The sequence below is a fragment of the Diadema setosum genome, chromosome 4 (genome assembly GCF_964275005.1).
Source record: "Diadema setosum chromosome 4, eeDiaSeto1, whole genome shotgun sequence".
Taxonomy (NCBI): Eukaryota; Metazoa; Echinodermata; class Echinoidea; order Diadematoida; family Diadematidae; genus Diadema; species Diadema setosum.
In genome coordinates this window covers 2099068-2126368 of record NC_092688.1, presented here as the reverse complement: position 1 = coordinate 2126368, position 27301 = coordinate 2099068, and the positions used below count along the sequence as shown (strand labels likewise).

Sequence of the window (27301 nt, the reverse complement as noted above, 5' to 3'; positions counted from 1 at the left end):
ACAAAGGTGATAACTGGAAGTGGCAACTTTAATGGCACGTAAAGGGGATGGCTAGTAACTAATCAGTGGGAATCAGTGGGAATGCTGGGGAATGATTGTTCCAATCCTTGTGAGATTCATTTCAGAGTATTGTTGCGTGAAAATTATTTGCTTCAGAATGGTCTCATATTCAAGTAATGTGCAGTTTAATGTTTCTAGGTTAGCATGCCTGTACAGTGACGGGGCATTAAACTTGAATATGAGACCATTCTGAAGCAAATAATTTTCACACAACATTAGATATATAATGTACTCTTAAATGAATCCCACAAGAATTGCAACAATCACCCCTGCTGATTCCCACTGATCAGTTACTAGCCATCCCCTTTAAATGGTACTTCAGTTTTCACATATTAAACATAGCAATGTTTGTTCTCTTTTCCTTAAAACAATGTAAACAAAAAATATTCCTGCTTGTGTCTTTGTTTTTGTGATGATTGTCTTCTATCATAAATGAAACAAAAACATGTCAACTTAAAGGGGATGGCTAGTAACTGATCAGTGGGAATTAGTGGGAATGCTGAGGGATGATTGTTCCAATCCTTGTGGGATTCATTTAAGAGTACATTATATATCTACTGTTGTGTGAAATTTGTTTGCTTCAGAACGGTTTCATATTCAAGTAATGTGCAAATTAATGCCCCGTCACTGACCAGGCACGCTAACCTGGAAACATTGAACTGCACATTACTTGAATATGATTCATATTCAAGTAATGGTCTCATATTATGAGACCATTCTGAAGCAAATAATTTTCACACAACAATAGATATATAATGTGCTCTTAAATGAATCCCACAAGGATTGGAACAATCATCCTCCAGCATTCCCACTGATTCCCACTGATCAGTTACTAGCCATCCCCTTTAAGAGGTTGGAAAAGGAGTAGTATGTGGTAGGCATATCGATATGGCTGATAAAGGTAAACATATCGATCAATTTTATTGTTTCCATAAACTGTTGCTCCATCATATCAAACTTTGTTACGGTACTTTTTAACTGCTAACATGCCCTAAGGTAGAAATAAATTGCAGTTCTTCAAATGCAACTAACCCGCATGATTCTATCTTGCAGGCATACAACTAAAATTTCATGAGTATATCAGTCACAAAATCAGACATATACAGTACTTTGATATATCATCAATACAAATGAGTGTTGCGTGTTAGATGAAAATTCTCTTCATTCTGGAGCATCAGATTTGTCCTCTGTGAGATTGATTTTCAAGTTATTTCAAAATGAATTGTCCACTCAAAAAGGTTTGCAGTTCTAAGTTTGAGATCAGATCCCAGTGACTGCAGAATGTTGTCGGTCAATATGAACAATTTGCCCCTCTTCCAGCATATTACTGTTGCCAATTTCAAACGCCTTTGACTGTAAGACCCTTAACTCTTCGCACACTCTACTTCAATTAGATGAACAGCACAGATCAAGCTTCCCAATCCATAGGCCACTGGCTTGGTCTAGCCTGTAATTGTCTCTATGTTTTTTTTTTTCTTTCAACACTGTCACAGACAGCTGAAATCAAAACAACCCTACAATACTTGTCATACGTCTGTGACCCTCTCACCATGCGAGTCTGATGAAGTCACAAACCCTAAATCCTACCAAATTGTCAAACAAAGCAATCTTAATGAAAAGTATGAAGCTGGAGATGAAAGATCAAAATTTGAAAGTCAGGCATATTGATTATATTTCCTGTCTGAACTTCAAAGCCCTTGGATAATTTGATGTCAGATACTCTGCATTTCTCATGAAGCATTTCTCGTGAAGCATTTAGCTGCCGTATGCTGAATTGTCCTTCTAATGAATTTCAGTGCCTAATCCCAATATGCCTGAAAGCATCTAACCTTCAGTTCCTAAACCTCCCTGTATATGGAGGCTGGCTATCATATTGTTTTTTTAACACTTTTGTTGAGTTTGCTTCTTTTTTTTTTTTTTAAAGAGGGTTAAATTGTATATGGCTGAAGAGCATAGAGTCTAGAATTTCTGAAGTTACAATGTATTAAGATAAAAGAATTATATGTTTATACTCCATAACTTATCAGGCTCTCATGGTGGTTAGTGTAATTTTGGCTGTTCCATTAGACTCTAGTATAGATATTTGCCGGTAGTTGTCATGTCTAATTTTGTTGATTGTCTTCATTTACATTGTAGTCAGAGCCCTCATCTTGGTTGCCATGGGAAACCAGCTTTTTGTAGCAATCTCAATCAGACAATAGTATGGATTTAGTCTCCTTTTCAGTTTGAAGACATCTGCAGACTTGTCAACATTTTTCTTTGAATGAAAGCTATGATATTGATCAAGATATTGATCGAGATATTGATGAAGAATTTCTCCCAATAGGTTGTAGAATGTAGCAACTCATTAAGTAATGGTTGGTATTCAGGGGTATGAGAAGTTCCATGGCAACTTCTTCAAACTTTTTGAAATGCTTCTGCAGGGTGACAGTAGCCACAGAGAGTTACTTCACTCCTCATCTGATGATAGTATGATTCATATGAATGCACTGCTTTTGATATCTAAAGATTTTGTGATTTTGTGGTCATGTGCATGAACTTTGTGTTGTCACATAAAAATTTGATACTCTAATCTGCAATCTTCCAAAAATTCCTCTTCCCTTTGCTGAAGGGAATTGATAAGGTTTCATAACCTTTGTAAGAGTTAACCCAAGATCATTTTTGGAAGTCTCTGCGACACACATTGATCAGCATTGTTTGTTTTGCCCGAAACAGAGACACAGTGCCTGTGCCTTGAGACATACATTTGATTTGAAGTATTTCATAAATACTGGTTGCGAATTACTGTATCTTTATTTTGGTTGTTCAAAAATCATCTCTTCAGTCAGCAGTGCTGACAGTTATGGTGGTAGAGCAGAGGAGGTTGGCATACACTTTTGTACTGCAGGTGGTTTGTGGATGTCTGTACCTGTTAGTGTGTGTGTGTGTTTGTGTGAATGATATGCTAAGTTTTGCTATGAATAAAAATAAGAGGTCAAATGAACTTGCTCATTAGCATTTTTTATATTGATTGGCTTGCACAAACAAAACGCACAAAGAATCTTGTCTGGATTTCACAGAGGAAATAGCATGGTATCTAAACAAAAAACTGCATGTCTTACTGCTTTAATAAACAAATTAAGATTTCTATGTTCTATCTCAACCACTGACAACTAACCCCCAGCTATGTTATAGCTTGCAGTTTGCATTTTTATAGTTGGAAGACATGAAGGCAGGATAAATTTGCAGTGTTGTTTGTCAGTGAAAAGTCACATGACCTGCAAAATTTTTCTTGCTCTTGACTGACATCAATATTGCTCTCATATGGCAAAATGAAACAAGAAACAAATCATCCAAGTAAGAGATACGAAAGTGGTTGAAATAGCTTTATTGATATATTTTAAATTGGTGTACAGGAACAGTATATTTCACGCAGGTTGTGTATCCTTGAGCACATCCAGAGCATTTCTTTAAGAATTGTCACTTTTGTTACTTGTGTCCTTTTGCCAATCTGGAGCAGTACGTGCCAAATTTAAGAATTTGCAGACCACATAGCATGAACGAGCATAGAACGGGATGGGATGGATTCTAGGTTGGATCGATAGTTGCACCTGGGCTACAAGCACAAGCTTAGACTGTGCTTTCTTAATTGGTTTGACATTCTTTGATAAGTATGGGACTCAGCAAATGCTGCAGTGGAAAATACAACTACAGACTCCATTGTTTGTTTGTCGGTTGGTTTGGCCAGAAATTGAAGAATTTTAGTTACATGCAGTATTGAAATTCATATACCAGTAGCCTCATTTCATGCTTCACCCACTCTCTCAAGCATCAATGAAGTAGATGGCATGTGTTAGAGTAGCATAGCCTTCAATCCATGTTCTCCATGACACAACACACACAATAGCTTCTAGAAAGTCTCAGTTGTGTATGAGTACCACTCTATTTTCATAGGTCGGTTTATAGTGCTGCATGCTATACCGTTAGTTTTGAGGTGGCCTACCCTTACTTGAAAAGCAGAAGTGCTGCATGAATTCAGTGGAGCTAACAAATAAACTTCAGCTTCATTGCTTTCCAAATTCATCTGGCACCTGAAATCATAACAAAGTAGTCATCTATATGTGATGCTACATTGCTATCAGCCAAATGAACTGCATTTTATTGAGAGATATTGAGGGGGGAAAATTAAACCAAAAGCCTTGAAGCTAGGTTAGGCCAGGTGGCACTCACAGGGATCCAATAGATGACGTGCTGCCCTCATCTCTGCTTGATACCAATACAGACTGGCAAGAGGACCAGGAGGAGGATGGACCGATGCTGTCTCACTGGAGCTCAGAGGATGTCCTCAGTCCTGTTGCCATGGAAGGTAAGACACGCCCATCATCTTCTCCTTTATAGTCTTGTAATATTGAGTGAGCTCAGACAAGATGGTATATGGTACATAAGTCTTTTTATGACTATTTGTCACATCCTGCCAAGACTTCAGACACATGTTGTATTACATGTAGCTCTCCATCTCATGTCATTTGTTCTTTACAGTGACCATATCAGATTAACAGTGGAAAACATGAGATATGCATGCCTAAACTGGAGCATGAAAGTCACATGGAGCTTGACTTCAAACAAATCAGAATGTGGCACACATGAGTTGATAAAGACTTGCTTTTTGTTAATTTGTGCTTTCAGAAGGTGCCTACTTGTGCTGCAAACACATCTTCGTACCAATTTTTAAATGGGAATTATGCCTAGAAAATGCTGTTTTTTCTTTTGCAACAACAGCAACATTGAATAAAGTGATCAAATTTGTAAGGAGTAGGCTTTGTTTTTTAGTCGACAAGATGAAAACACCTCAACCATTCAAAAAACAAAAATGATAATAAATTGATATTGATAATAAAATTCAGGAGAGAAAGATCAAATTGAATCAAAATACATCTTGACTGATTAGTGGACTATCATAGTCAAGCATCTGAAAATTAATTTGTCTTTAACAATCTTTGAGAGATTTGTTCACCAAGCACTTATCTCATACCCTGGATACATAGATTTTCCACATTTGAAAGCTAGCTTTTTTACCTTGAAGTACTGTAAAAGTGGATATTTTCGCACGACTAATTTTTCATGCTCGGCTGGGTAAGCTGGATTTCGCATTTTTTTAATTCCACGTAATCAGGACATTAACTACTGGAACATATGGCATGCAAAAATATTTCACGTGCTTTTATTTTTGCGCCAGTGTCTGGTTGCGCATAATGCACGAACAGTAAAGGCCAGCAAGATACAAAAGAGTTCATTGATAGTGACCTGGGTTTCTTAATTATGCCTCCGCCATGAAGTGGTGCCGGAGGCATTATGTTTTCGGGTTGTCCGTCTGTCTGTCCGTCCGTCCGTCCGTCCTTCCGTCCGTCCGTAATGAATTTTGTGGACAGCATAACTAAAAAACCTTTTGAGGTATCCTAATGAAACTTGGCATGTATGTGTATTAGGGGGTGAAGTTGTGCCTATCAACTTTTGGGTGCACATGCTCAAGGTCAAAAGGTCAGGTCAAATATGTAAAATTTCACTATTTCCACCATATCTGTGCAATGCCTGAAGATATTTTCTTGAAACTTCGAGTATACATGTATTACCCAATTAAGATTCTCTGGTGAAAGTTTGGGGTCATGAGGTCAAAGGTCAAAAGGTCAAGAAAAAATATTAAAACTTCACTTTTTTCTCCGTCTCTTGGAAATTGTTCAAGATATCTTCATGGAACATAGTATATATACATGTACTGACTGGCAGTGATTATCTACAGAATATAGGGTTCATGGGGTCAAAGGTCAAGGGTAAACACTTCAAAATTTTACTATTTCCCTCATATTTATGCAATGCCAACAGGATTATTTTTTTTTTACACTTGGTGTATGCATATATAACCTAATAGAGATTCTCTGAAAAGTTTTTTCTTTTTTTTTTCCTCAAAGGTCAAAAGGTCAAAGATCAAGTGAAAGTGCTGAACTAACTTTTTCCTCCATATCTCGGAAGTGGCTCAAGTTATCTTGAAACTTACTGCATATTTATGCATGTTCTGCCTGACAGTGATTATCTTATGAATTTTAGGGTCAAAGGCCAGATAAAAATGGTAACAATTTACTATTCAATACAGAAATTACACTTTTTTACCATACCTTGAAAATTGTTCAGTGCATAAACTTATGAATGGGTCAAAGTCAAGTTAAAGTCCTTAAATCCCCAAATACATGCTCTCCTATTCATCCAATTAAACCAAGGTCAAGGAAGGTGAACATACAACACATTTGTGACAAACTTGTCATTTTAATATTTTTGCCAATTTTGTGAAAATGTAATCACACATTGTCCACATGTACTATAGACCTATTAGGAGAATCATGCATTATGGTGGAGGCATACCAGTCGCCATTGCGACATTTCTAGTTTTCATTTTAATTTGCAACACAGGAGGCGGTGTTCACTTTGCATCTGAGGAGGGTGGGGCCTCCCACCTGCACATGGCTGATGGGGGCAGCATGCCCTCAGACATCACCGTACTCTTCCTTGTGCTACACGGTGGCAACGTGCTCGACGGCATGCAGGAGTCCGGGGCCAAGAGCAGCGACATCAACACCTTCAGGATGGCCTTCGACGCCGTGGTTAGGGCGCACTTCCCTATGGCGCAGGGCAGGATTGTGGTCAAGCTGGTCACCTGTCCGTCCACCTGCCACGAGGCGGTCAGCCTCATCACCAGGTTTGTCTCCCCACTGTGTGCTGCTTGGCTCCTTGCCCTGCCCATTCAGTTCCAAATGTACTCAGGCTGACAGTATGAAATGGATAATGATTACAAAATGAAATGGGTAATACAGACATTGTGAAATGGGTGATACTGTCAGTGTGAAATGGGTGATACTGTCAGTGTGAAATGGGATGTTTGAGGGATCAGAGGAGGAAATGAAAGAAAAGCATATTATGAATTTATTGGGATTTATTAGCCTTAAAGTACATGTAAGACTAATTTAGGCAGGTTTTATGTTTCTGTTTAAGAAAAGAATGCACATATTTTATAGAATTGGAGACTTGCCCTGAGATGATATCACAAGGATTAAAGGTGTTTTTTTTTCTGGAGAACAGACTGTTTTGTATTTGACTTATAAACAGTTGATGTACATTTTATCTATTGATGATGATGTATCTGTGTAGCATGTTGGTCAGAGAGATTGAGATCACTCAAACATAAAGCCTTGATATTGGCAAGAATTGTGATTAAAAAGAGGATTCATTTGTATGATGTCCTTGGAAATTGAACAGTGTGGGTCTTATATCTCGATGATCATGAGTGAAGTTTACTTACACTATTCTCCTGCATCATTGTAAAGTCAAGAAAAAATATGTCGTACCCCTGCGTTCACACCTAGTCCCCGTGAGGAAAATCCCGTGGTGCTTGAATTTCCCCTCCAAAATCATGGTGTGGACATTAACTGGGTCTTGTCCCCTGCGAGGCAAGTCTAGGCTTGGAGGGAGAGTGACCTTGGATCGTAATTGATTGCCCCTAGCTGTATTCATCAAATGTACGCATGCACAAAGTCTGGTTGCAAGTAGCAGGGCTCACCCCAAGTCCCAATAGCTCCACAGCTCGGGGACAGTCAAGATAGCAGTTTGGACTGTCAGTCATGAATAAGATAAGATCTCTGGTGACTGTCCTCGAGATGCAAGGTCTAGTGTGAACAGGGGGTGCTTCTCATGCTGCTGTGATGCATTTACTCAAAGCGAGATAACATTTGAGAATTGGTAATTTCAAACTCTCCAGCCTAGGGCCATGTGGTGGGGACAGTGGCTCATCAGCCTTCGACAACAAACTACAGACCAACACGGGTGACTTTGTACCCATCGGAGCCCTGTCCATCATGGCGACGTCGACCCCGGACTACGTGGAGGCTGTGACGACGACAGTGTCGAGGATGAACGCTGCGTACCAGGAGTTCATCAAGACGGAAGAAGGGCACAGATTCCAGGGACAAGTAAGAAGCTTTGTTTCCATGGCAACATCTTTGGAAATGTTGCCAATTTGTGAATCGGAAACGTATTCTTCATTTGTACAGGCAGAAGCTTTTACTGGCTTTACCAATTCACTGTAAAAACTTTGCATAAAGCTCTTCTTATATTATACAAGTTTTGAGGATATTTTCAGCTCATTTGGTAATTAAGTTCTTCGCAAAGTTTGAATATGGAATGCAAAATAAAGACTTATTCGATAAACCTTGTGTAGTATCAACATGTGCCCATGCCAGGTATCAGGCTAACATGTAGCAAGCTGCCCTGTCAGGTGATCTGCTTTCTTTCAACGAGTCTTTCCAATTTGACCTAACTTTGTCAGTAGATGGCATTTGGTTATAGTATCATGTCCGTCTCCAATAGTTACATGTACCTCAAACTATCCTGTGGTGGAACAACTTTTATTTCTTTTTCCTTTTTAATGAATTTACTCTGTACTAAATGTGACCCTGCATCATAAAACCAAAAAAAAAAATGTCTCCAAATTCAGATTATTAGTTAAGGGCAGATTCTAAAAGAGCTCACTCTAAGCTTTGAAGTGACATGTAATTCAATGCAGATAGACTTAGTTTCCTATTACAACCCATCTAAAGATTTGAAAGAAAGTACACACTGTGGAAAAGTGTGTTTACTGTTAAAAGAGGCTTTGAAGTGTAGGGTCTACTACAGTATTCAAGTGCTTAGTCTCACTCAGTGGTTCTCTGTGCATTGAATGGAACAAAGAATATGACACATAACTCCATAGCAACCACTATGGAAGAATTATCGAACTAAAATGAAACTTTCCACAGTCTTAAGTACATTGTGTAGGTCCTTGACAGCTGTTTTCAGTTCAACATCCTTCCAAGGTTATTAGAGTTGAAAGTGAAGATAGTTTGAAGAGTTTCTTGCGCTCAAAAACTTGTAAATATGAGGAAGCCTAAGTCGGATAATACAAATTTTGCTAGAAAAACTGCAAGAAGACAATTTCCCATTCGTGTAATGATCCCAAACTTTCAAAATGTACAGAAGAATAACTTTTTCAGAATGTATTGAAAAATCAACAACCAAGATTTGACAGGGCTGACCCATTTCACCTGTTTTGAGTCCTCACAGATAATCAGGTGGTAACACTGTTGGTTGGTTTTGTGATGCATGGTCACATGGAGTATTTGAACGATCAAGGCATCTTCTAGTTGCACAGAGAAATGACTTTGCTTCATCCAGTGTTCATCACTGTGAGAAGTTTCTACTTCATTGTGGTATTGAAGATTTTCACACTGTCATTTAAAAGAACAATTTGTCTTTTGTTTGCACTGTCTCACCTTGGAATTGAAAGCCTTTAATTACTATTGTTCATGAAATCAGCTCTCAGTTATAAACTTACAAGGTGTGTCAAAAAAGTTCCAGGACTGGTGTCATAAAAGATTTATTTCAAACCCAAACTTCAAACTAAGAGGTTTCACCTTCAAAGCAATCTATTTAGAGTATGTAACTGTGATCTTAGCTCTCTGCAGCCATCAGATCCTTTATGACACCAGTCCTGGAACTTTTCTGACATACCTCGTATGTGAAATGATCAGTATTTTCGTTACTGTTTTGCAGGTGTGTGTAGTGGCAGATTGTATGGGGTCCATTCTGGGATACGACGCGTTGTCCAGGGGTATCCTAATGCATGGCCACCAGTACCTATCACCGACCAGTAGCCACTGCAGCAGCTTCTATGATGCCCCTGTCTCTCCCCCGGCCCCATCCACCCCCACTGGTAGTCCGGTCCCTAGCAGCTCCCCCACCCCCAACAGTGCCCAGTCGGCAGTGACGATGTCCCCGCCGCCACCTCACAAATGCCCCAGCAACACCGCCGTTGAGATGCTGCGCTCATCCGAATTTGACACCCCCCGCAAGCACACCAGCATGAGCACCAACAACCTGCAGTCGATGCACGATGCCGCTGCGGCCGCCGGGGGGCGCTCTCCGACCGGCGTGCTGTACGAGCGTGCCAAGCGCTTCTCCAACCCCACCTTCTCAACAAGGGATTCGTTCCAAGGCTGTGGGGTCGACGTCGGCCCCGATGGCCGTCGTATCAGCCTCTGCTCCCAGGTCAGTATGACCTCTGACCTGATCGTACCCAAGGTGGATTTTGAGGTGACACACTTCTTCATGTTTGGTTCTCCACTGGGCATGGTGCTGGCTTACAGGAGGGCTCTTCAAGACTTCAGACCTGGTAATCACTCTTCTCTTGTTTTTATGCCTCCGCCAACGAAGTGGCCGGAGGCATTATGTTTTCGGGTCGTCCGTCCGTCCGTCCGTACGTCCGTCTGTACGTTCGTCCGTACGTTCGTACGTCCGTCCCGTTTTGTTTTTGTCGATATCTCAAGAACCGTGTGGTGGTTTTACATCAAACTTGGTATGAGGGTATATCCTGGGGGGATGATACTTTGTTTGGATTTTAGGGTCACAGGGTCAAAGGTCAAAGGTCACAGGTTATTTTGTGAAAAAAAAGGTTGAAATTTCATGTTTTTCTCCATATCTGGCAAATGGTTCCAGGTATCTTCATGGAACTTAGTAAATATGCATGTACCGATGGGCAGTGATTATCTAGGGAAGTTGGGGGTCATGGGTCAAAGGTCAAGGTCAACTCCTCAAAATATCACTACTTTCCTTATATTTATGCAATGCCTGAAGGATTTTTTTAAAAACTTGATGTATGCATGTATTACCCAATATATATTCTGTGGGAAGTTTCTTGCCAAAAGGTCAAAGGTCAAAAGGTCAAAGGTCAAGTGAAAGTGCTAAATTGCACTTTTTCCTCCATATCTCGAAAGTAACTCAAGGTATCATCATGAAACTTACATATTTATGCATGTTCTACCTAACAGTGGTTCTCTTTGGAACTGTGAGGTCAAAGGTCAAAGGCCAGGTTTAGATAATACTATTTTACCATTTGATACTGAAATTATACTTTTTCTCAATACCTTGAAAATTACTCAATGCATAAACTTATAAAAGGGTCAAAAGTCAAGTAAAAATCATCAGTTCCCCAAATACCTGCACTCTGACGTTTTAATCATTCATCCAATTGAACCTAGTTCTAGGAAAATGAACATTCAGCACATTTGTGGCAAACCTGCCATTTTAATATTTTGCCAATTGTGTGAAACTGTCATCACACATTGTCAAGACATTGTACTATAGACCTATTAGGAGAACCATGCATTATGGCGGAGGCATACCAGTCGCCGTAGCGACATTTCTTGTTTCTTTATTCGGTTCAATTCAATTCAATTCAATTCAATTCAATTCACTAGTTTATTTCCATCATCAAAAAAGAAAAAGAAACATGATTCAAAGCAGTACAAGTTAGAGTTGTCTTTCATTCGTCTAATGAGGACAATTTTTTTTTTCTTCGAATACAATATAAAGTATATAAAGTGTATAAAGTGATTCACTCCAGTAGTTGTATATATTTTTCCATCTGTCATAATTATTGACTGTAATTTGTGCTTCATGTCATTAAAATTAACTGTAATTATAGTGAAAGGCTCTCGAGGGGGTTTGAATTTTCTTGGAATTTCTTGATTCTTTAGTGACGCCTCAAATTCAGTTAAAAAAAAAAGTGTAGAAAATCCCCCTTATTTATGTTAAAAAGGGTGGAAAAGAACTATCTTCCAGTGTCTTTCAGTGGTGTCAGAAGTTGGGTTGACCAGTTTTGCCTGTTTTTATTGCCATCTACCCAAGAAATTTTTATGTCCTTTCATCAAATCTTTGTGAGCATGAGTTATACTTTTTTAAAACCACCAGATTTGTTTTCCTTTTTGTGCAAGCTGATATCAAATGTTATAAATTGTATCAGTCTGTTAGTCTATGTTCACTCACTCATGTTTCACTTTGACAGACACAACCAAATCCATGACAGAATGACAGTCTCAAATTAGTAGTAGTGCCAAATGTGAAACATAATTATGTTTCGTAATATTTGTCCTCTATTGTCGTGGTTTTGTTGACATTAGAAATTTGATGAAAATGATTTTGTTTTCACTTTGTTTTCCTGAATCTTTTAGCCCAGCCCATAAAGCCAGTCTGCAGCCAGCTGTACAACCTGTTCCACCGGACAGACCCCTCAGCGGCCCGCCTCGAGCCCCTCCTACACAGCAAGTTCTCCTTGGTCACGCCCTTCTCAGTGGAGAGATACCAGAAGTACCCCCTTGGTGATGGGCGACGGAGCGGGTTGAGTGAGTGCATCCCACTTTTACGTTTTCTGTTTTTGTTTTGTTGTTACTGCTGTTGTTTGTTCATGATTTTTATTTACTCAGTAAATTATATTGTTGTATGCTGTGAGAATTTCCTGCACTGATTCAATGTCATCTTAAGAATTTCACATATGCGTATTCTTGTGCGAACAGCAAATAACTCAGCAAAATTTCAGACTACAGATACAACACACTCCCATGATGAGGGACATTAATTGATGTTTCAAAAGTGAATTCCAATGTGACATTTATGGTAGTGATGGTAGTCCTGCTTTAAAAAGTAACATTTTTTTATCATTTTAAAGGAATTTTTCAAGTGTCATATTCATGATAAATATGACTCCATTATAGCATCTTATGCTACTCAACAACCAGACATAATTTGGTCTAGAAAATGTTGGCTGTGGCTACATTTCATTATTATTTAGATGTCCATTACTGTCTTCATCTGTAGTTTTATATTGCTGGGGCAGAGTGAAGTATACTTCTCTGGCTTCAGATAATATAATCTCGTCAAGGACAATAGATGATGTAGTTTTCTACCTATTCTGATTTGCATTAACATGCTCTCTGTGTACGTGCAATGTAGTTAATTTTTGCCGTAACTATCGGGCTAATGGTCAATGAGCTATTTGAATTCTTAATGTTACCATTTATACTGTAATCTCTGTAATATGTTAGTTTTGATTTCTACATTGAGGCCATGGTGTTCATGAATAGAGAAATGATTTTACTGCCCTTCTTCTCACAGTACAAATATATGTCTTTCTCACAGTACAAATATATATGTCTTTCTCATCCTGTCTCACTATCTCTCTCTCTCTCTTTCTCTATCTATCTACAATGTACCTGTCTATCTATCCGTCTATTTATTGTCTGTCTATTCATGTTTCTGTCAATTCATTTATTTATCTTTCTTTCTGTCTTTGCATTTCTCTTGTTTTTCTATCAATTTTCTGTCTGTCTGTCTCTCTACCTATTTATCTATCTATCCATCTTTCTATCTATTTATCTTTCTATCTATCTGTCTGTCTACCTATCTATTCATCTTTCTATCTATCTCTATCTATCTGTCTATCCATCTCTCTCTCTCTATGTATTTATGTATGTATGTGTGTATGTATGTATGTATGTATCTATCTATCTATCAATCCATTTATCTATCTATCTATCTATCTATCTATTCAATCAATCTATCTAAGTTCATATCTCTCCCCATACCTCTCCCATCTCTCACTGTAGTTGATGCCATCACTGCTAACATGCTGCTGTTCTCTGAGGGAAGGGCCGATGGATTCGCTAGGAGGCACGCCAGCGTGGCGAGCTCGGCCAGCGAGGCAGGGGAGACGGAGGGCGTCCTCTCTGGACCAGCATTACACAGTAACTATCCCATCAACTTTAGAGACTTCCTTCTCTCCTCTTATACTTCTTTTGGTGCATTTGGCCAGGATTGCTTGTCTTGGGGATAGTGTGGTGACCCAAGGTGGAACTCTTGCATTATACATTGTACATAATTGTGAATGGTCACAAGTGCAGTGGTACTAGATTTTGCATGAGGTGAAAGATCGGGGCGCTCTATTCAACAAGGCTAAACTGAGTTGAATAGTGCGCCTCATCTTTTACCAAGTGTGAAATTTTGTTCCATTGCACAAGTGAAGACCATAACGATACACCATTTGTTTTATACAACACCTTGAACGTAAAAAGATGGGGTCTGCACAGATTCTTTAAGTTAGCACAGAAATGGCAACCATTTTCCGTGAAAGACGAATGAGTAGCCGCACTGTTACAGTCGAAGTTGAAGTTGTTTACAAAAACATGTGACAAAAGTATGCGCTTGTAAGCGCGCTTGTAATTATTGAGTGCATGCGGCAAATGTTTGTTTATTGTGGCATCAGAGCCATGCAATGGAACACATACGCTATCTATTTTTGCTCAAACAAAATTGCATGGCTGACAGCCACAGCGTGCGATGGCACTTTTAACTGAGTGTCATGTGATGAGCAATCTACCGATCGGATAGCTGCATTCTTTTTAGGTGTTGTATAATACTTATAAAATTATGTGTGTATGTGTCGTTTTTTTCTCTCCCCCCCCCCCTTGTTCATAAAAACAGCTTCAGTTGATTTCTCTGCTGTAGCTGCTCTTTGGAAGAAGTGAAGAGGTGTATATCCCATACATTGATTGTGGTGCTCCCATGGTGGAGACCTCTGTTTTACATACACAGTGATATGGCAGGGCATAATGTTTCGATGAAGATGAAAGATATGCTACGACACAAAATTTTGTAACAGGTTGTCACTTCTTTCTGGAAAAAGAAACATTTTTCTCCTTTTTTTTTGTGTGTGTAGACAGACAATTCTCAGATGGTTTTTCCAGAGCTGCCAACCGTTCCGAAAAATTCGTATTTGTTACGAAAAATTGAAGGGAATACGAAAATACGAAAACGTCCTTAGAAAGTACGAATTCACAGTGGGAAAAAATAATGGGTGAAAAAAAAATGGCAAACGCACGTCGCATGTGCCATGTTATCTGTACTCAGCTGGGATATCGATGCAACGCGTACGCACCGTATGTGGAAAGCGCTGAATAGAAAAGTGTTCGCACACGCATATCGCTGCTTGCGTACTGTGTACACCGAACAGAACTTCGCGCGCGTGAATCCCTGCCGCCTACGGACCCTGGATGTTCACATGGATCGCCGTGGTATCCCCATGTGTGGCCGGCTGGGGAGCGTGAGTATTATACTGCAATAGCTACACACTGTAGCGAGCTGCCACTACAGTACCCTATTTCGTTTTGAGGCGGGGTAGAAAGCGTTCCGTTGTGCAATGTCTGCTTCTTTTTCTCTTCTTCTTCATCCGCTTGTTCCTTGCCTTCCAAGTACGAAATGATTTTTAGAGTGTTGTGTGTGTGTTTTTTTTAATAACGTTATTGCATCATTTTCTGCAAGGAAGAGGTGAGTTTCTGTTCTTGTATTGATGTGCACTGCAGTATGTGCAGGTGAAAAGCGTCCGAACTTTCTTTCTCTAGTATTGTGGAAACTCGATGTATTTCTAGGCCTATTAAAGGAGATCTCATATAACAGAATACTTATAACAAACTGTTTTCCGGTCAAAATGAATTAATTTCCTTTGTTTTGTATCGTTTATTGACTTGATCCCAAGGATCTCGTCGCAATACAAAGTTTCCAATGTGTATTTATTTTCGCGTAGCTTTCGGTGCTGCAAACTTTTGCTAGGGCCTAAGCTTACTAGATCTACTGTACTGAACTTCGTGGTTCTGTCGTTTCTCACACCTCGTTTGGTACGATTTCTTCAATTTTATATCACTTTATCCGTTCCCTTTATACTTTGAAGTATTTAAACGTAGTGTCTCGCACTGTTATTTTCGTAACGGCGATTTCTCCGCTTCGCTGCAATACTTTTTCGAATCGAAGCGACGGAGTTTGATCCCAGCCGCTTCGATGTGCTGTTTGTTGTATTTTCCATATGTTTGTGTTGTTGGGAGGTGTTGATACTTTGTATTTGTTATTTATTTTCCAAGGTATTTATCTCGAGGGATTATGCGTGTTTCTTAATGTTGATAGGAAAAGGCTAAAATGATCTTGAGTGATGTCTGATGGTGATGATGATAACTATGCTGGTGACTGGTGTAAAAAGACGGCTTCCTGTGAATGCTGAGCGTACGTGACGTTTGTTTTATTTCCCTTTCCCTCTTACTCTTCTCTCCCCCTTACTCTTCTTTCCCCTCTCAAGAATGATAAAAAAAAGAAATTACATACACCTCACAACAAAAAGAACCACGTGCTATAGCAACCTTCGTAAAGTTAAATCTAAATGTTCAATATCAGCAAAGAATAAGGGGAAAACACGAATGACAAATTAATCAAATAAAAGCGAAGAGATCGTGTATGCAGTCTCTTCGGCTCGAAGACACTTGACACCCCACCCCTCTCCCTTGTGGAAATTTCCACAAAAGCAGGTGCCACACCCAGGTGCGTGCCATGCGCCAGACGAAAGAATGCGCGCACTGGAATAAACAGCGTGTAAATATCCTGGAAATATCGATCGAAGAACCAGCTCATTAGTTGAATTAAAGGAATCATTGCAAAGATATCATGATTCTATTTCTATAGCCTTTCTTTTGGCGCAGAGTAGGAAACATCGAACGGTCGATTATAGTGTACTTGATCGAATATCTAATGTTCCCTGAACAATCATAAAAGGATTGATTATTCAGTCAATTAAAAATGCAATCACAGAAATACATGAAAGGTCTCGTATGCCCAGACAAATTCTGGTCCAATGAGATGCAGTCATCACCTGGTTAGACAGCAAAATACAACATGTAATGACAATTAATTTCAGTTCACGCTCATCAAAACTGCTTATTACTTTTCAAAGTTTTGGCTATCAACATTCGTTTGTGGGTGTATTTTGTTTGTTTGTTTGTGTTTTCCCTCATGAAAGACGTAATGATTTCTTCGTATCGAACGTAAACTGCATGTTTACCGTAAACAAGCCATTCAGCTCAGCTCAGCTATGGCGCATTCGATCCATCGAACTTGCAGTAACCTCTTATAGGCAGGAGCACATGGCGCATTCCTTTAAACTTGAAAGTGAAGCCACGTGTTGCACATCGGCGCTTCCACACACAGCGCGGCATTTTGCGATCAGCGTTATAGCAGACTTTCCGATTCCAGTCCGGGGAAAAGGAATTGGAATACTTCGGAAAATACTGATGTTTAAAATCCAATAAAATGAAAAAAGCCTGAAAACAACGCATGATTATGTTTTGATAGTAAACAATAATTGGAAACACAGAACAGAGTTTTGCATCTGCTCACACAGAAGCTCTCTTGAGAAGATGAAAGCATTCCCCGTCCCCTGCTAGATAGTGGAAGCTTCCGTAATCAGCCCAGCAAGTTTTTGGAGTTACATACAGGTGTACTTGCTCTTGTACACATTCATTGGGAGAAAGCAATCAATCAAAGCTGAACATTGCGTAGTTCGGCATCTTTATCGTGCTGGTGACCAGCTCGATGCTTCGGCATGTGTCATAACGTTTTTTTAGAGCCTGTAGGCCTCACAAGTCGACGAGTTTAATTCAAAATAGCAAAAAGAGGGAGATTGAAAAAATACGAATTCTAGTGGAAAAATACGAATTTTGGAGCTGCTGAGTACTAATTTGTGCTTCCAAAGGTTGGCAGCTCTGTTTTTCTTCCAAACGAAGAAGTTGTACATGTTTCTCACCAATAAAGCCTACAGTATTATGAACATGCATTGTGAGCTCAGTGTACTTTGGATTGAGTAGAATTTATAAGATTATTGCTTAATACTCATCGCATCAAACTTAGATCTGCCCCCCTTCTTGTGAATTAGTGAGTTAAGGACTTTCTCATCTATTTTAGAAAATAACAAGAGTATATAAATGGCTCTAGAATATCAAAGACATTATCTGTTCTTCATTCAAAGGTATTGTTTACTATTGGGAGCAGTGATTTAAAAAATGTTCTGAATTATCACATTTGATGCATATATGTAGGTCAGTTGTATTACAAAACATCCTACCATATAAAAAAGAATTACAATAAATCCTAAAATATTAGGAGATTTCACAGTTCACAGATTTTTCTCAGTAAACCATAACTGTAGATGGTTTATTCTAGAGAAAATTTTATTATAAATCTTGTTCACATTTTGTATATTCAATGATACTTAACATTGAATATATTGGTAAATGTTTTTACATTGGTTGTTTCTATTCTTAACTCACATTTTAGAAGTATTTTGAAGCACTAATGTTAGATTTTTGTTTCATCTGCAAATGGTAAATAATGCCTTTAAATTGTTTGCATTAAAAGTGTATCAAACTTGATGTGATGATACATAATGTCCAGACCTTCATTTTTCTAGTGTCAAACTGTATCTTGCCATGAATTATTTACAATGTGAAAATGAACCAGTCAGTCATTGTTAGTACTTGATGCCCTTCTAAGCCGTTTAGTGAGGAAAAGTAGTGTGAATGTATGGGGAGGAAAAAAAATCCAGGTACTTCAGGAAAAAGTGCAGTTAGAGAGATCACCTACATATCCTGTTTTTTTCACTCAAAAGCCATATCAGTATCAACTGTTTGTACGGGCAGCTGCAGTATATGACCCAACAGTGACTTGCTGTTATAAAATGCTATGTAAAGTAAGAATCAGTGGAAAGTTTACATGCATGCATATTTGTTAGTGTGTGTGTGTAAATTTGTATACATTCGTACTTGAACATTTACATACTTTATTCTTTAGAAATTATCATTGTATCATGATGTGTGTAAATATGTTTTCGAATAATTGACAATTGTACTGAAATTTTCATTTGCTGTTTTTATTCACATTCAAGTGAATGCATATGATTGATGCAATGATAAAGTATTGAATGAAATAAAGCAAAAATTCCTGGAAAAAGACATGCATGGATTATACACAATTTATTTACATGGCAGTATGTCACAAATATAAAAATCTGTGATGTGAATTTCGCAATGCATGGAAATGCCAGCACCACTATTATACCACCCCTTGAACTAAACATGGGAGTGATAGGAAATTCATTTATGTGTTTATTTTAGCTGTCAATGCAATCACATCAAAATGGTGGGGTAGCAAGAGGTTGGACTACGCCCTCTACTGTCCCGAGGCTCTACAAGCATTCCCGACGGGCGCCCTCCCTCATCTGTTTCATGCCAGTTACTGGGAGTCGACCGACACGATTGCATTCATTCTCAGACAGGTAATGAGGAGTCACACCTGGAAAGAGAGTTGAAAAATGTTTGTGTCATGATTGAACAGTATATGTAATTGTAGTAGCCATCTGCAAGTATACAAACCTTCAGTCTAAAATTTAACATGTCGAGCTGTAAATTTGCTTATTCTTGTGTATGGACAGAACCAATGTCTGTAGAGTTTTTGAAGCAGGGGTATAAACTTAACTAGATACTGTCAATAGATTTCTGTTGTGATGGTACCATAGAGTGACAGCTTTCCTTGAGTGTCCGTTCACTTGAATGTGTTTGCATTTGCGGTTTGTGTGTTCTTTTTTTTTTTCCTACAAGGATAGTGAGGCAAGCTATTCCAATTTTCTAATGCAGAATTGCATGTTTATGTCTGATGCAGAATGAATTGCACATAGAGAAAATGCATTGAAAGTAAACTATGGAATACAAGTAGTTCAAAGTGTGTGGTATATTAGCACCCTAAGTTTGCTTGTTGCTGGTTTATAGAAATTCAAGTGTGTGAAAGGAAATATGATCTGCAGAGTTCTACTTCTCTTTGTAGCATGTTCTACTTTCACATGTAGTGAGAACTGTGCGGTGTTAACATAGCCTGTGTTTCTGCATGTTAAGGAATTACTGATTCCCTATGCTGAGTGATTAATGTGTATTGGGGTCACTGTGGCATAGTGGATAATACTCCCGACTCCGAATCGGAGGACCCGAGTTCAATTCCCGCCCAGTGCTTACGTCCTTGGACAAGATGTTTGTACCCACAATGTCCCTCTTGACCCATGTGTATAAATTGGTACCTGGCAACAGTGGGGTAATAATACTAGCAGGGCCCTCTGGTATACCAGTGGCAACACTGGAGAGGCTACGTTGGGTAAATAAGACATTGTTAATGTTGCTGTTAGTGTTATTGTTGTTGTTGTTGTTATTATTATTATTATTATTATCATTATTATTATTATTATTATTATTATTATTATTGTTATTATTATTATTATTATTGTTATTATTGTTATTTTTTCTGTTGTTATTATTATTATTATTATTATTATTATTATTATTATTATTATTATTATCATTATTATTATTGTTATTATTATTATTATTGTTGTTATTATATTATTATATTATTATTATATTTTCCTGTCTTCCAGGTGTTCCATAGCGACAGCATCAGTGGCCATGGGGGAGATGGGTCAGTGATGGCAAACTTTGTACCAGCCCAGCCCAGGGAGAAATGGCAGAGGAAGAGGACGTCGGTCAAGATGAAGGTACAAAGTGTATTCACATAACCAAAAACAAAACAAAACAAAACAAAATTGCCTTTGCAGATATTAGATTTTTCTGTTTTATTTATGACCTTATTGATGAATGAAAACTTTTATTGCAAAATGGTCTAAGCGCCATTTTTAAACATTTCAAAGTAAGTCCATAATCAGATAGAGCAAAATTAAACCCTTCCAGTAATACCTCACTTGTAACATAGCAAGGAATATTCTATATTAATAAGTTATGGTTGATGATATCCTGTATTTTCTTATTGTTTTCCTTGTTTTTTAGCAACTTTAATAACAAATATCTCAACAAGAATGGATTTAGCTCGTTTTGCGATAAAACTTTTTATGCCTCCGCCAACAAAGTGGCCAGAGGCATTATGTTTTCAGGTCGTCCGTCCGTCTGTCCGTCCGTCCGTCTGTCCGTCCCGTTTTGTTTTTGTCGATATCTCAAGAACCGTGAGGTGGTTTTGCATCAAACTTGGTATGAGGGTATATCCTGGGGGGATGATACTTTGTTTTGATTTTAGTGTCACGGGGTCAAAGGTCAAAGGTCACACGTTATTTTGTGAAAAAAGGTTGAAATTTCATGTTTTTCTCCATATCTCGCAAATGGTTCAAGGTATCTTCATGGAACTTAGTATATATGCATATACCAATGGGCAGTGATTATCTAGGGAAGTTGGGGTCATGGGTCAAAGGTCAAGGTCAACTCCTCAAAATATCACTACTTTCCTTATATTCATGCAATGCCTGAAGGATTTTTTTTAACTTGATGTATGCATGTATAACCCAATATATATTCTGTGGGAAGTTTCTTGCCAAAAGGTCAAAGGTCAAGTGAGAGTGCTAAATTGTACTTCTTCCTCCATATCTCAGAAGTAACTCAAGGTATTATCATGAAACTTACATATTTATGCATGTTCTACCTAACAGTGATTCTCTTTGGAACTGTGAGGTCAAAGGTCAAAGGCCAGGTTTAGATAATAGTATTTTACCATTTGATACTGAAATTATAATTTTTCTCAATACCTTGAAAATTACTCAATGCATAAACTTGTAAAAGGGTCAGAAGTCAAGTAAAAATCATCAGTTCCCCCAAATACCTGCACTCTGATGTTTTAATCATTCATCCAGTTGAACTTAGTTCTAGGAAAGTGAACATTCAGCACATTTGTGGCAAACCTGTCATTTTAATATTTTGCCAATTGTGTGAAACTGTCATCACACATTGTCAAGACATTGTACTATAGACCTATTAGGAGAACCATGCATTATGGCGGAGGCATGCACCAGTCGCCGTAGCGACATTTCTAGTTATTTCCATATTGAAGCATAGCAAAGTGATCAACTTATCATAAGAACCTGAAGTAAACCCACCATAAGCAGACATATTTGCTGTAGCTCTGTGTAAATAATATGTTTCTCTGATCTGTATATTATATATAACCAAGTGGAAAAACAAAGAATCAACCTGAGATTTGATTTTGAGACCTGCTGGTACTAGGCAGCCACAACACTGTAAGAAGTGAAGCCTGTTCATGGCAGTAACACAATGGCCTAGCAAACATATGTTAAATTGAAAGCAGGATGAATTATGTAGATGCCAAAATGATGTTACCGGTCTAGTTATCATCAGGAATTAAATCTCCCAAGTGAATAGGTATAAGCTGGTAAAACCTGAAGTTAGTTTCATAGACTAAACTGTGTCACATTGTGTACCAAACAATGAAGACTAGTTGTATGACAGTTTCAGACTTGCCTGTGATGTAGTGGTGGTGGAAACTGAGATTACTGGGAAATTCTTTGGCAATTTTATGAGTTATCTCAGTCCATCTGCTTTGCTAGTATGCCAGAGTGCGAATGAAATGTTGTATTCTGTCTTCCACAGCAAAGTGTGAACCCGAACCACAGGGCCAAGGATGTAGTAGTTATGGAGGGAGCTCCCCAAACACTAGTTGGTAGATTTATGTACAGCACCTTGGACATGGTCACTCTCACGGGAGAAAAGGTTGGTTACTTCATTGGTCTGTCTTCTCTTTCTATCCATCAATCTTGATCAATTTGTCCTTCTATCTATCCATGTATCTGTCTATCTAGATTGTCTCTCTATTAGCCATATTTCCAAGTATGTGTTACTTTATCTCCGTAAGTATGTTTGTGCGTGTGTGAGTAAACTACCTAAAGGGCTTTTTTCACTAAGCATGTTACAATTTGCGAAGGATGTGAAAGTCGAAAAAATTTCAAAGTCCAACATTCGGAAAGGTCTTTCTCTGAATATGTCCAGACAATGAAGCCGATAACCATTCTTGCGCAGTTTGTGCGAAGTTCTCAGGATGTACATTGTGTGTGCGAATGTCATGTGTACTATTGCTGAAGTACAGTCAGGTACGTACATGAAAAATACGCAACGGAAATGCAAACAGCGCAAATTTGTCAATAATAATGGGAGAAATGTTTCCAAGTAGAGTTGACACTACTACTGTGCCTTTCTGAAGGGAAATTATTACAGTGTGCATTGGACATATTTACTTGTGATATGTCATCATTACACTCACTTTGTTTAAATACTCACCATCATTTGCAAAATATCAGTTTCGAAAGCAAGTGGCCACATGCTATACACTGGAAGGAGATTATTAAATGAATGAATGAGTTAACCCAGAACTCCTGTTCGGCCCTGAGAAATTATACTTTTTGGTGCATTACATTGTCAAAGTTTGTATCACTTGCATTTATACATTCAAATTTTTGCTGCTTACATATTTTTCTCAGGTGGACATTCACATCATGACCCAGCCCCCGTCCGGTGAGTGGGTGCATTTTGCCACTGAGGTGACCAGTAGCAACGGGAGGGTCTCCTACACCATTCCAGAGTCCAGAAGACTCGGCCAGGGCATCTATCCGGTCAAGATGGTCGTGAGGTGCGTACTGGAGAGAATCCCCCAGTGGTCAAGCAATCCACTTGTGGTGCTTTTGTATCAATGTCCTGATCTTGACCATTAGAAGCTATTGCTTTTCTCTAAAGATGATTTTGAATGGTAATGTAGGATTTACTGCTTAATATCTGAGCATACGAAAAAGTGAACCAATTGAGATGTCTGTTTCTTTGTTCAAAGAGTATGATTCTCTGTGTTGCAGTCACTGATTCAACTTTTGTAGCAATAGATCTTTTGGAGATTATTTTGCTGTATTATATTGCATGACATTGATTTCATTCTAAGTGTAGGCTTCATGGAAATGATAATGTTGAAGTGGGCTGAATTGTCTCTTATTATTCATTATCATGCATTCAGAGTTCATTGTTTGCCATGATTTTTTTTTGATTGACAGACATATCAATTCTTATGATTTCAGATTGTGTTCTACGGTATGAGTTGTATTCAATAGGAACCTTGCTACTGAGTCCTTGGGGTTGCCAAAAACAAAGAAACAACAACCCACAAATAAACTGAAAAAAATCTTTACACAGTTCTGACCTGTTGTGTGTTTGTGCTTTTCACTGTTTCACAGAGGTGACCACACGTCATCTGACGCCTACTTGACTGTAGTCCCACCTAATACTGAATGTGTCGTGTTCAGCATCGATGGGTCTTTCACCGCCAGCGTTTCCATCATGGGTCGTGACCCCAAGGTCAGGGCAGGGGCAGTCGATGTAGTCAGGTGAGGCATGTGTTGGCTTTGAGCGGTCAGTGTGAATGGACTATCCTTTTAACCTCGGGAAGTGTCTTTCAATAACAAAATGTTGATGTCAGTGATTGGAGTAAAACCATGTTTTTTACCTGTTTTAAGTAGTATGGATAGGCAAGTAGGTAGAGAAAGCTATATGTGCTGTATTTTGGGTCTGATACTAAGTTTGTTTGTATGTCTGTGATATTTGCTTTCATCCTAGAAATTTAATTGTAATATGTATGATGAAGTTTTCCCTCATGTTCTTCAATCAGCAAGTCAGGAATACTATTAATTTCTGATGTGCGATATTGTGTTTGTTATGCATAGCGAGCGTGTAAATAGCATCAGTGAATTCTAAATATTATACTATTGCCTTGGTTTTGATTAATGCAATAGGTTCCTCAAAGATGCAAGTGAGTTGAAAACAATCTAGTTGACATTGTAATTGCGCTCACTTTGTTGGCAATATTATGCTTCACACTTTATAGGTATTGACTGTGTCACTTTATCTGATCTTTTTCATACTGGAAAAATGAGCAAAGAAAATGGGATTCCATCCCGACGGAATCCCATTTTCTTTACTCATTTTTTCACTTATAAATTATATTCATCGCTGGTCAATTTTCTTCTGTTTGTGTTTGTTACTTCGTCATACTCTTGAAAATAATCTCCCAAACATGAGGTAGAAATGGGTTGGAAAGAAAGAATAGCGCCACAAACAAATATGGTTGCTGTCTCTAGTTTCATTCATGTCACTAAATATATTTTGTATCCTCTATTGTGACTGTCCTTCTTGGTGACTGTGGTGGCGCCCTACAGGCACTGGCAGGAGCTGAACTACCTGATCATCTACGTGACGGCGCGGCCCAGCATGCAGAAACAGAAGGTGGTCTCTTGGTTGGCTCAGCACAACTTTCCCCACGGCGCCGTCTCCTTCTGTGACAGCATCACCACGGACCCTCTCCGCCAGAAGGCCAACTACCTCAAGGGACTCATTGAGCAGGTCGGGCTTGCTACGTGACCACCTCAAATTAGTTTCTTCTCATTCTGTCTATCTCTTCTCTCCCTTCCTTCCTTTCCTCTCTTTCTGTCTGGCACACCTTTTTAGAGACTCCAAACCCAAAACATCTCTAAAACTGGAGATTCTCCTGCCCAAACCCTCTAGCAAACTGGAGACTCTAATCTTACGAGCATGCACTCTTACATGCAGTACATATCATGAGTGCTAAGTGCGACATCCCTTACGGCAGGGGTCCGGGCTCTGGAATCTCAAGGGTTCTAGGTGCTCTCTCATGCTATCTTAGCCTTCGCTTTTGAACATGACAAAACTAACAGTTGGATTGGATAAAGCTAGAATTTAAGCAGGAGACACTCAGCTAGAGCGGGAGAAATGTAAACTCCAGTGGAAAAGTGGGAGATTTTGAGGAAATGGCCTCAACTTTTGAGAGTTGGAGTCTCAGGCTTTTTGTCAAGAAGATGTGTATCAGGAGACCAGCATAAGTTCAATTTATTAGTTCCTTCTGGCCCTTTTACCAATGAGAGAACTTATCATTACATATTTTGAGGCAGATATTTGTTCTACTTTACATTGGTCTTTGTGATGGTAACAAGCTTTATTTAAAATTTATTCTCTATTCATTCATTCATTCATTCATTCATTCATTCATTCATTCATTCATTCATTCATTCATTCATTCATTCATTCATTCAATTTTGTACCGTAGTTTGCTTCATTCAACCAGTTATGCTCATTTGTACATCAATCATTCATTCATGCTTTCATTAATTCACTTATTCATTTTTTTCATGTAGTCACATGCTCATTTGATAATTCATTCATCATGCTCCATACATTAATTTAGTCTCATATTAATTGACTGAATATCTATTTATGCATTGAATCCTTTATTTTCTCCTCCCATCCATTTTTATGCATTCATCCATCCCTCTGTCATTGAGCCACTGAATTTCATGTGTGACATTTTCCACTTATCCTTTCTCTGTTGCAGAACAAGATAATAATCCATGCTGCATACGGTTCCAGCAAAGACATCCCAATCTACTCCAGCATTGGCCTGAAACCATCCCAGATCTACATCGTCGGCAAGGTCTCCAAGAAATACCAGAACCAAGCTGTGGTGAGTATTATGTAATCTCCCGAGATGAATCCAGTCTTTCTTCATCTCATTGATTTTTCATTTCCAGCAAAATTATATACAGTGTCGTGAACACAATCGCACGATTGCAAACTATCTCAATCTGTAAGTGAATTGCTTTATGATGTGTGTTGTCAAATCTAAACAAAGCCATGTGGAGTCAATTCAAAATGTTGTATTTCATTGATTAATTGATTAATATGATTTTTTATTTGTATTGATATTGAAATGCCACATAAATGAATAAATAGATACTTGAATGAGTAGATAAATGAATGATAATGGTATTAATAGCAGTAGTAATAATTGAACAATGGGTATTGAAGTACACATGTAGGAGGTTTTAAATGGAGGGGACATCTAACAAGCTGCCTTCTAAAAAGGTAGTAGTAGGGTTCTAATGGTTGTAGTAATCCTGATTTCGACCAGTCATATTTTTAAAGATGTGATATGTGATACAAGGTTCCTCATATTTCTTTTTCCTCTCTGTTCTTTCGTGAAATATATATCTCTGTTCTTTCGTGAAATATAATCTCTCTGTTTCTCTTTCTGTTTGTTTGTCTTTATCTGCCTCACCATCTCTTCCCTATCTTTCTCTCTCATAGATCCTGAGTGATGGCTACGCAGCACACCTAGATGGCCTGAGCCGTTGCTCTCGTCCGGCTGTCGGCAATGCCAGGGTGGTGCTGCGCAAGGGCTGCTTCAGCCTGCCGGGACGCTCCAAGCCGGTGCGTGCAGCCAAGCAGCCCGCCACCAGGACGGCATCCTACCACGGGGCCGGGGGCGTCGGCCCCACGGGAATCGGGGCGGGGTCCAGCCCCACAACCACCGGCGGCAGCGTCGGGCGCACGCTGAGCCGGGCCACACAGGGATCCGTCAAGTTTGAGGTCTGAGATCAGACGGCATTGCCTGCTGCATGTGTTGCTTTTTTATTTTGAGAATGCAACGTGCAATGGATGGAGTCCAGCCATCGGTCGGAATCGATTATCGAGGAATCAGACATTTTGGAAGAGATTTAAGTAGCAGTTTTCTGCTTTTATCTGGAGTGCAATTGGAACAGCCTGTGATTGAAAGCTGCCAAAAAGCTGCCAAAATCACCCCCAAAACA

The 27301-nt window shown here is 38.9% G+C and overlaps 1 protein-coding gene across 1 annotated transcript in view; it reads left to right on the top strand.

Moving 5' to 3' along the window:
• Positions 1–27100, top strand: part of LOC140227515 (protein retinal degeneration B-like) — a 58254-nt gene extending 31154 nt beyond the window's left edge. Inside the window, exons 8-22 of the mRNA XM_072307916.1 lie at positions 4322–4405; positions 6021–6025; positions 6528–6787; positions 7844–8054; positions 9673–10291; positions 12129–12299; positions 13560–13697; positions 18939–19099; positions 20246–20362; positions 22257–22376; positions 23141–23289; positions 23879–24028; positions 24857–25040; positions 26047–26175; positions 26799–27100. Of these exons, the coding sequence (XP_072164017.1) occupies positions 4322–4405; positions 6021–6025; positions 6528–6787; positions 7844–8054; positions 9673–10291; positions 12129–12299; positions 13560–13697; positions 18939–19099; positions 20246–20362; positions 22257–22376; positions 23141–23289; positions 23879–24028; positions 24857–25040; positions 26047–26175; positions 26799–27086 (2786 nt within the window). The 3' untranslated portion in view covers positions 27087–27100. The remainder of the gene's footprint in view (positions 1–4321; positions 4406–6020; positions 6026–6527; positions 6788–7843; positions 8055–9672; positions 10292–12128; positions 12300–13559; positions 13698–18938; positions 19100–20245; positions 20363–22256; positions 22377–23140; positions 23290–23878; positions 24029–24856; positions 25041–26046; positions 26176–26798) is intronic.
• Positions 27101–27301: the final 201 nt, after the last annotated feature.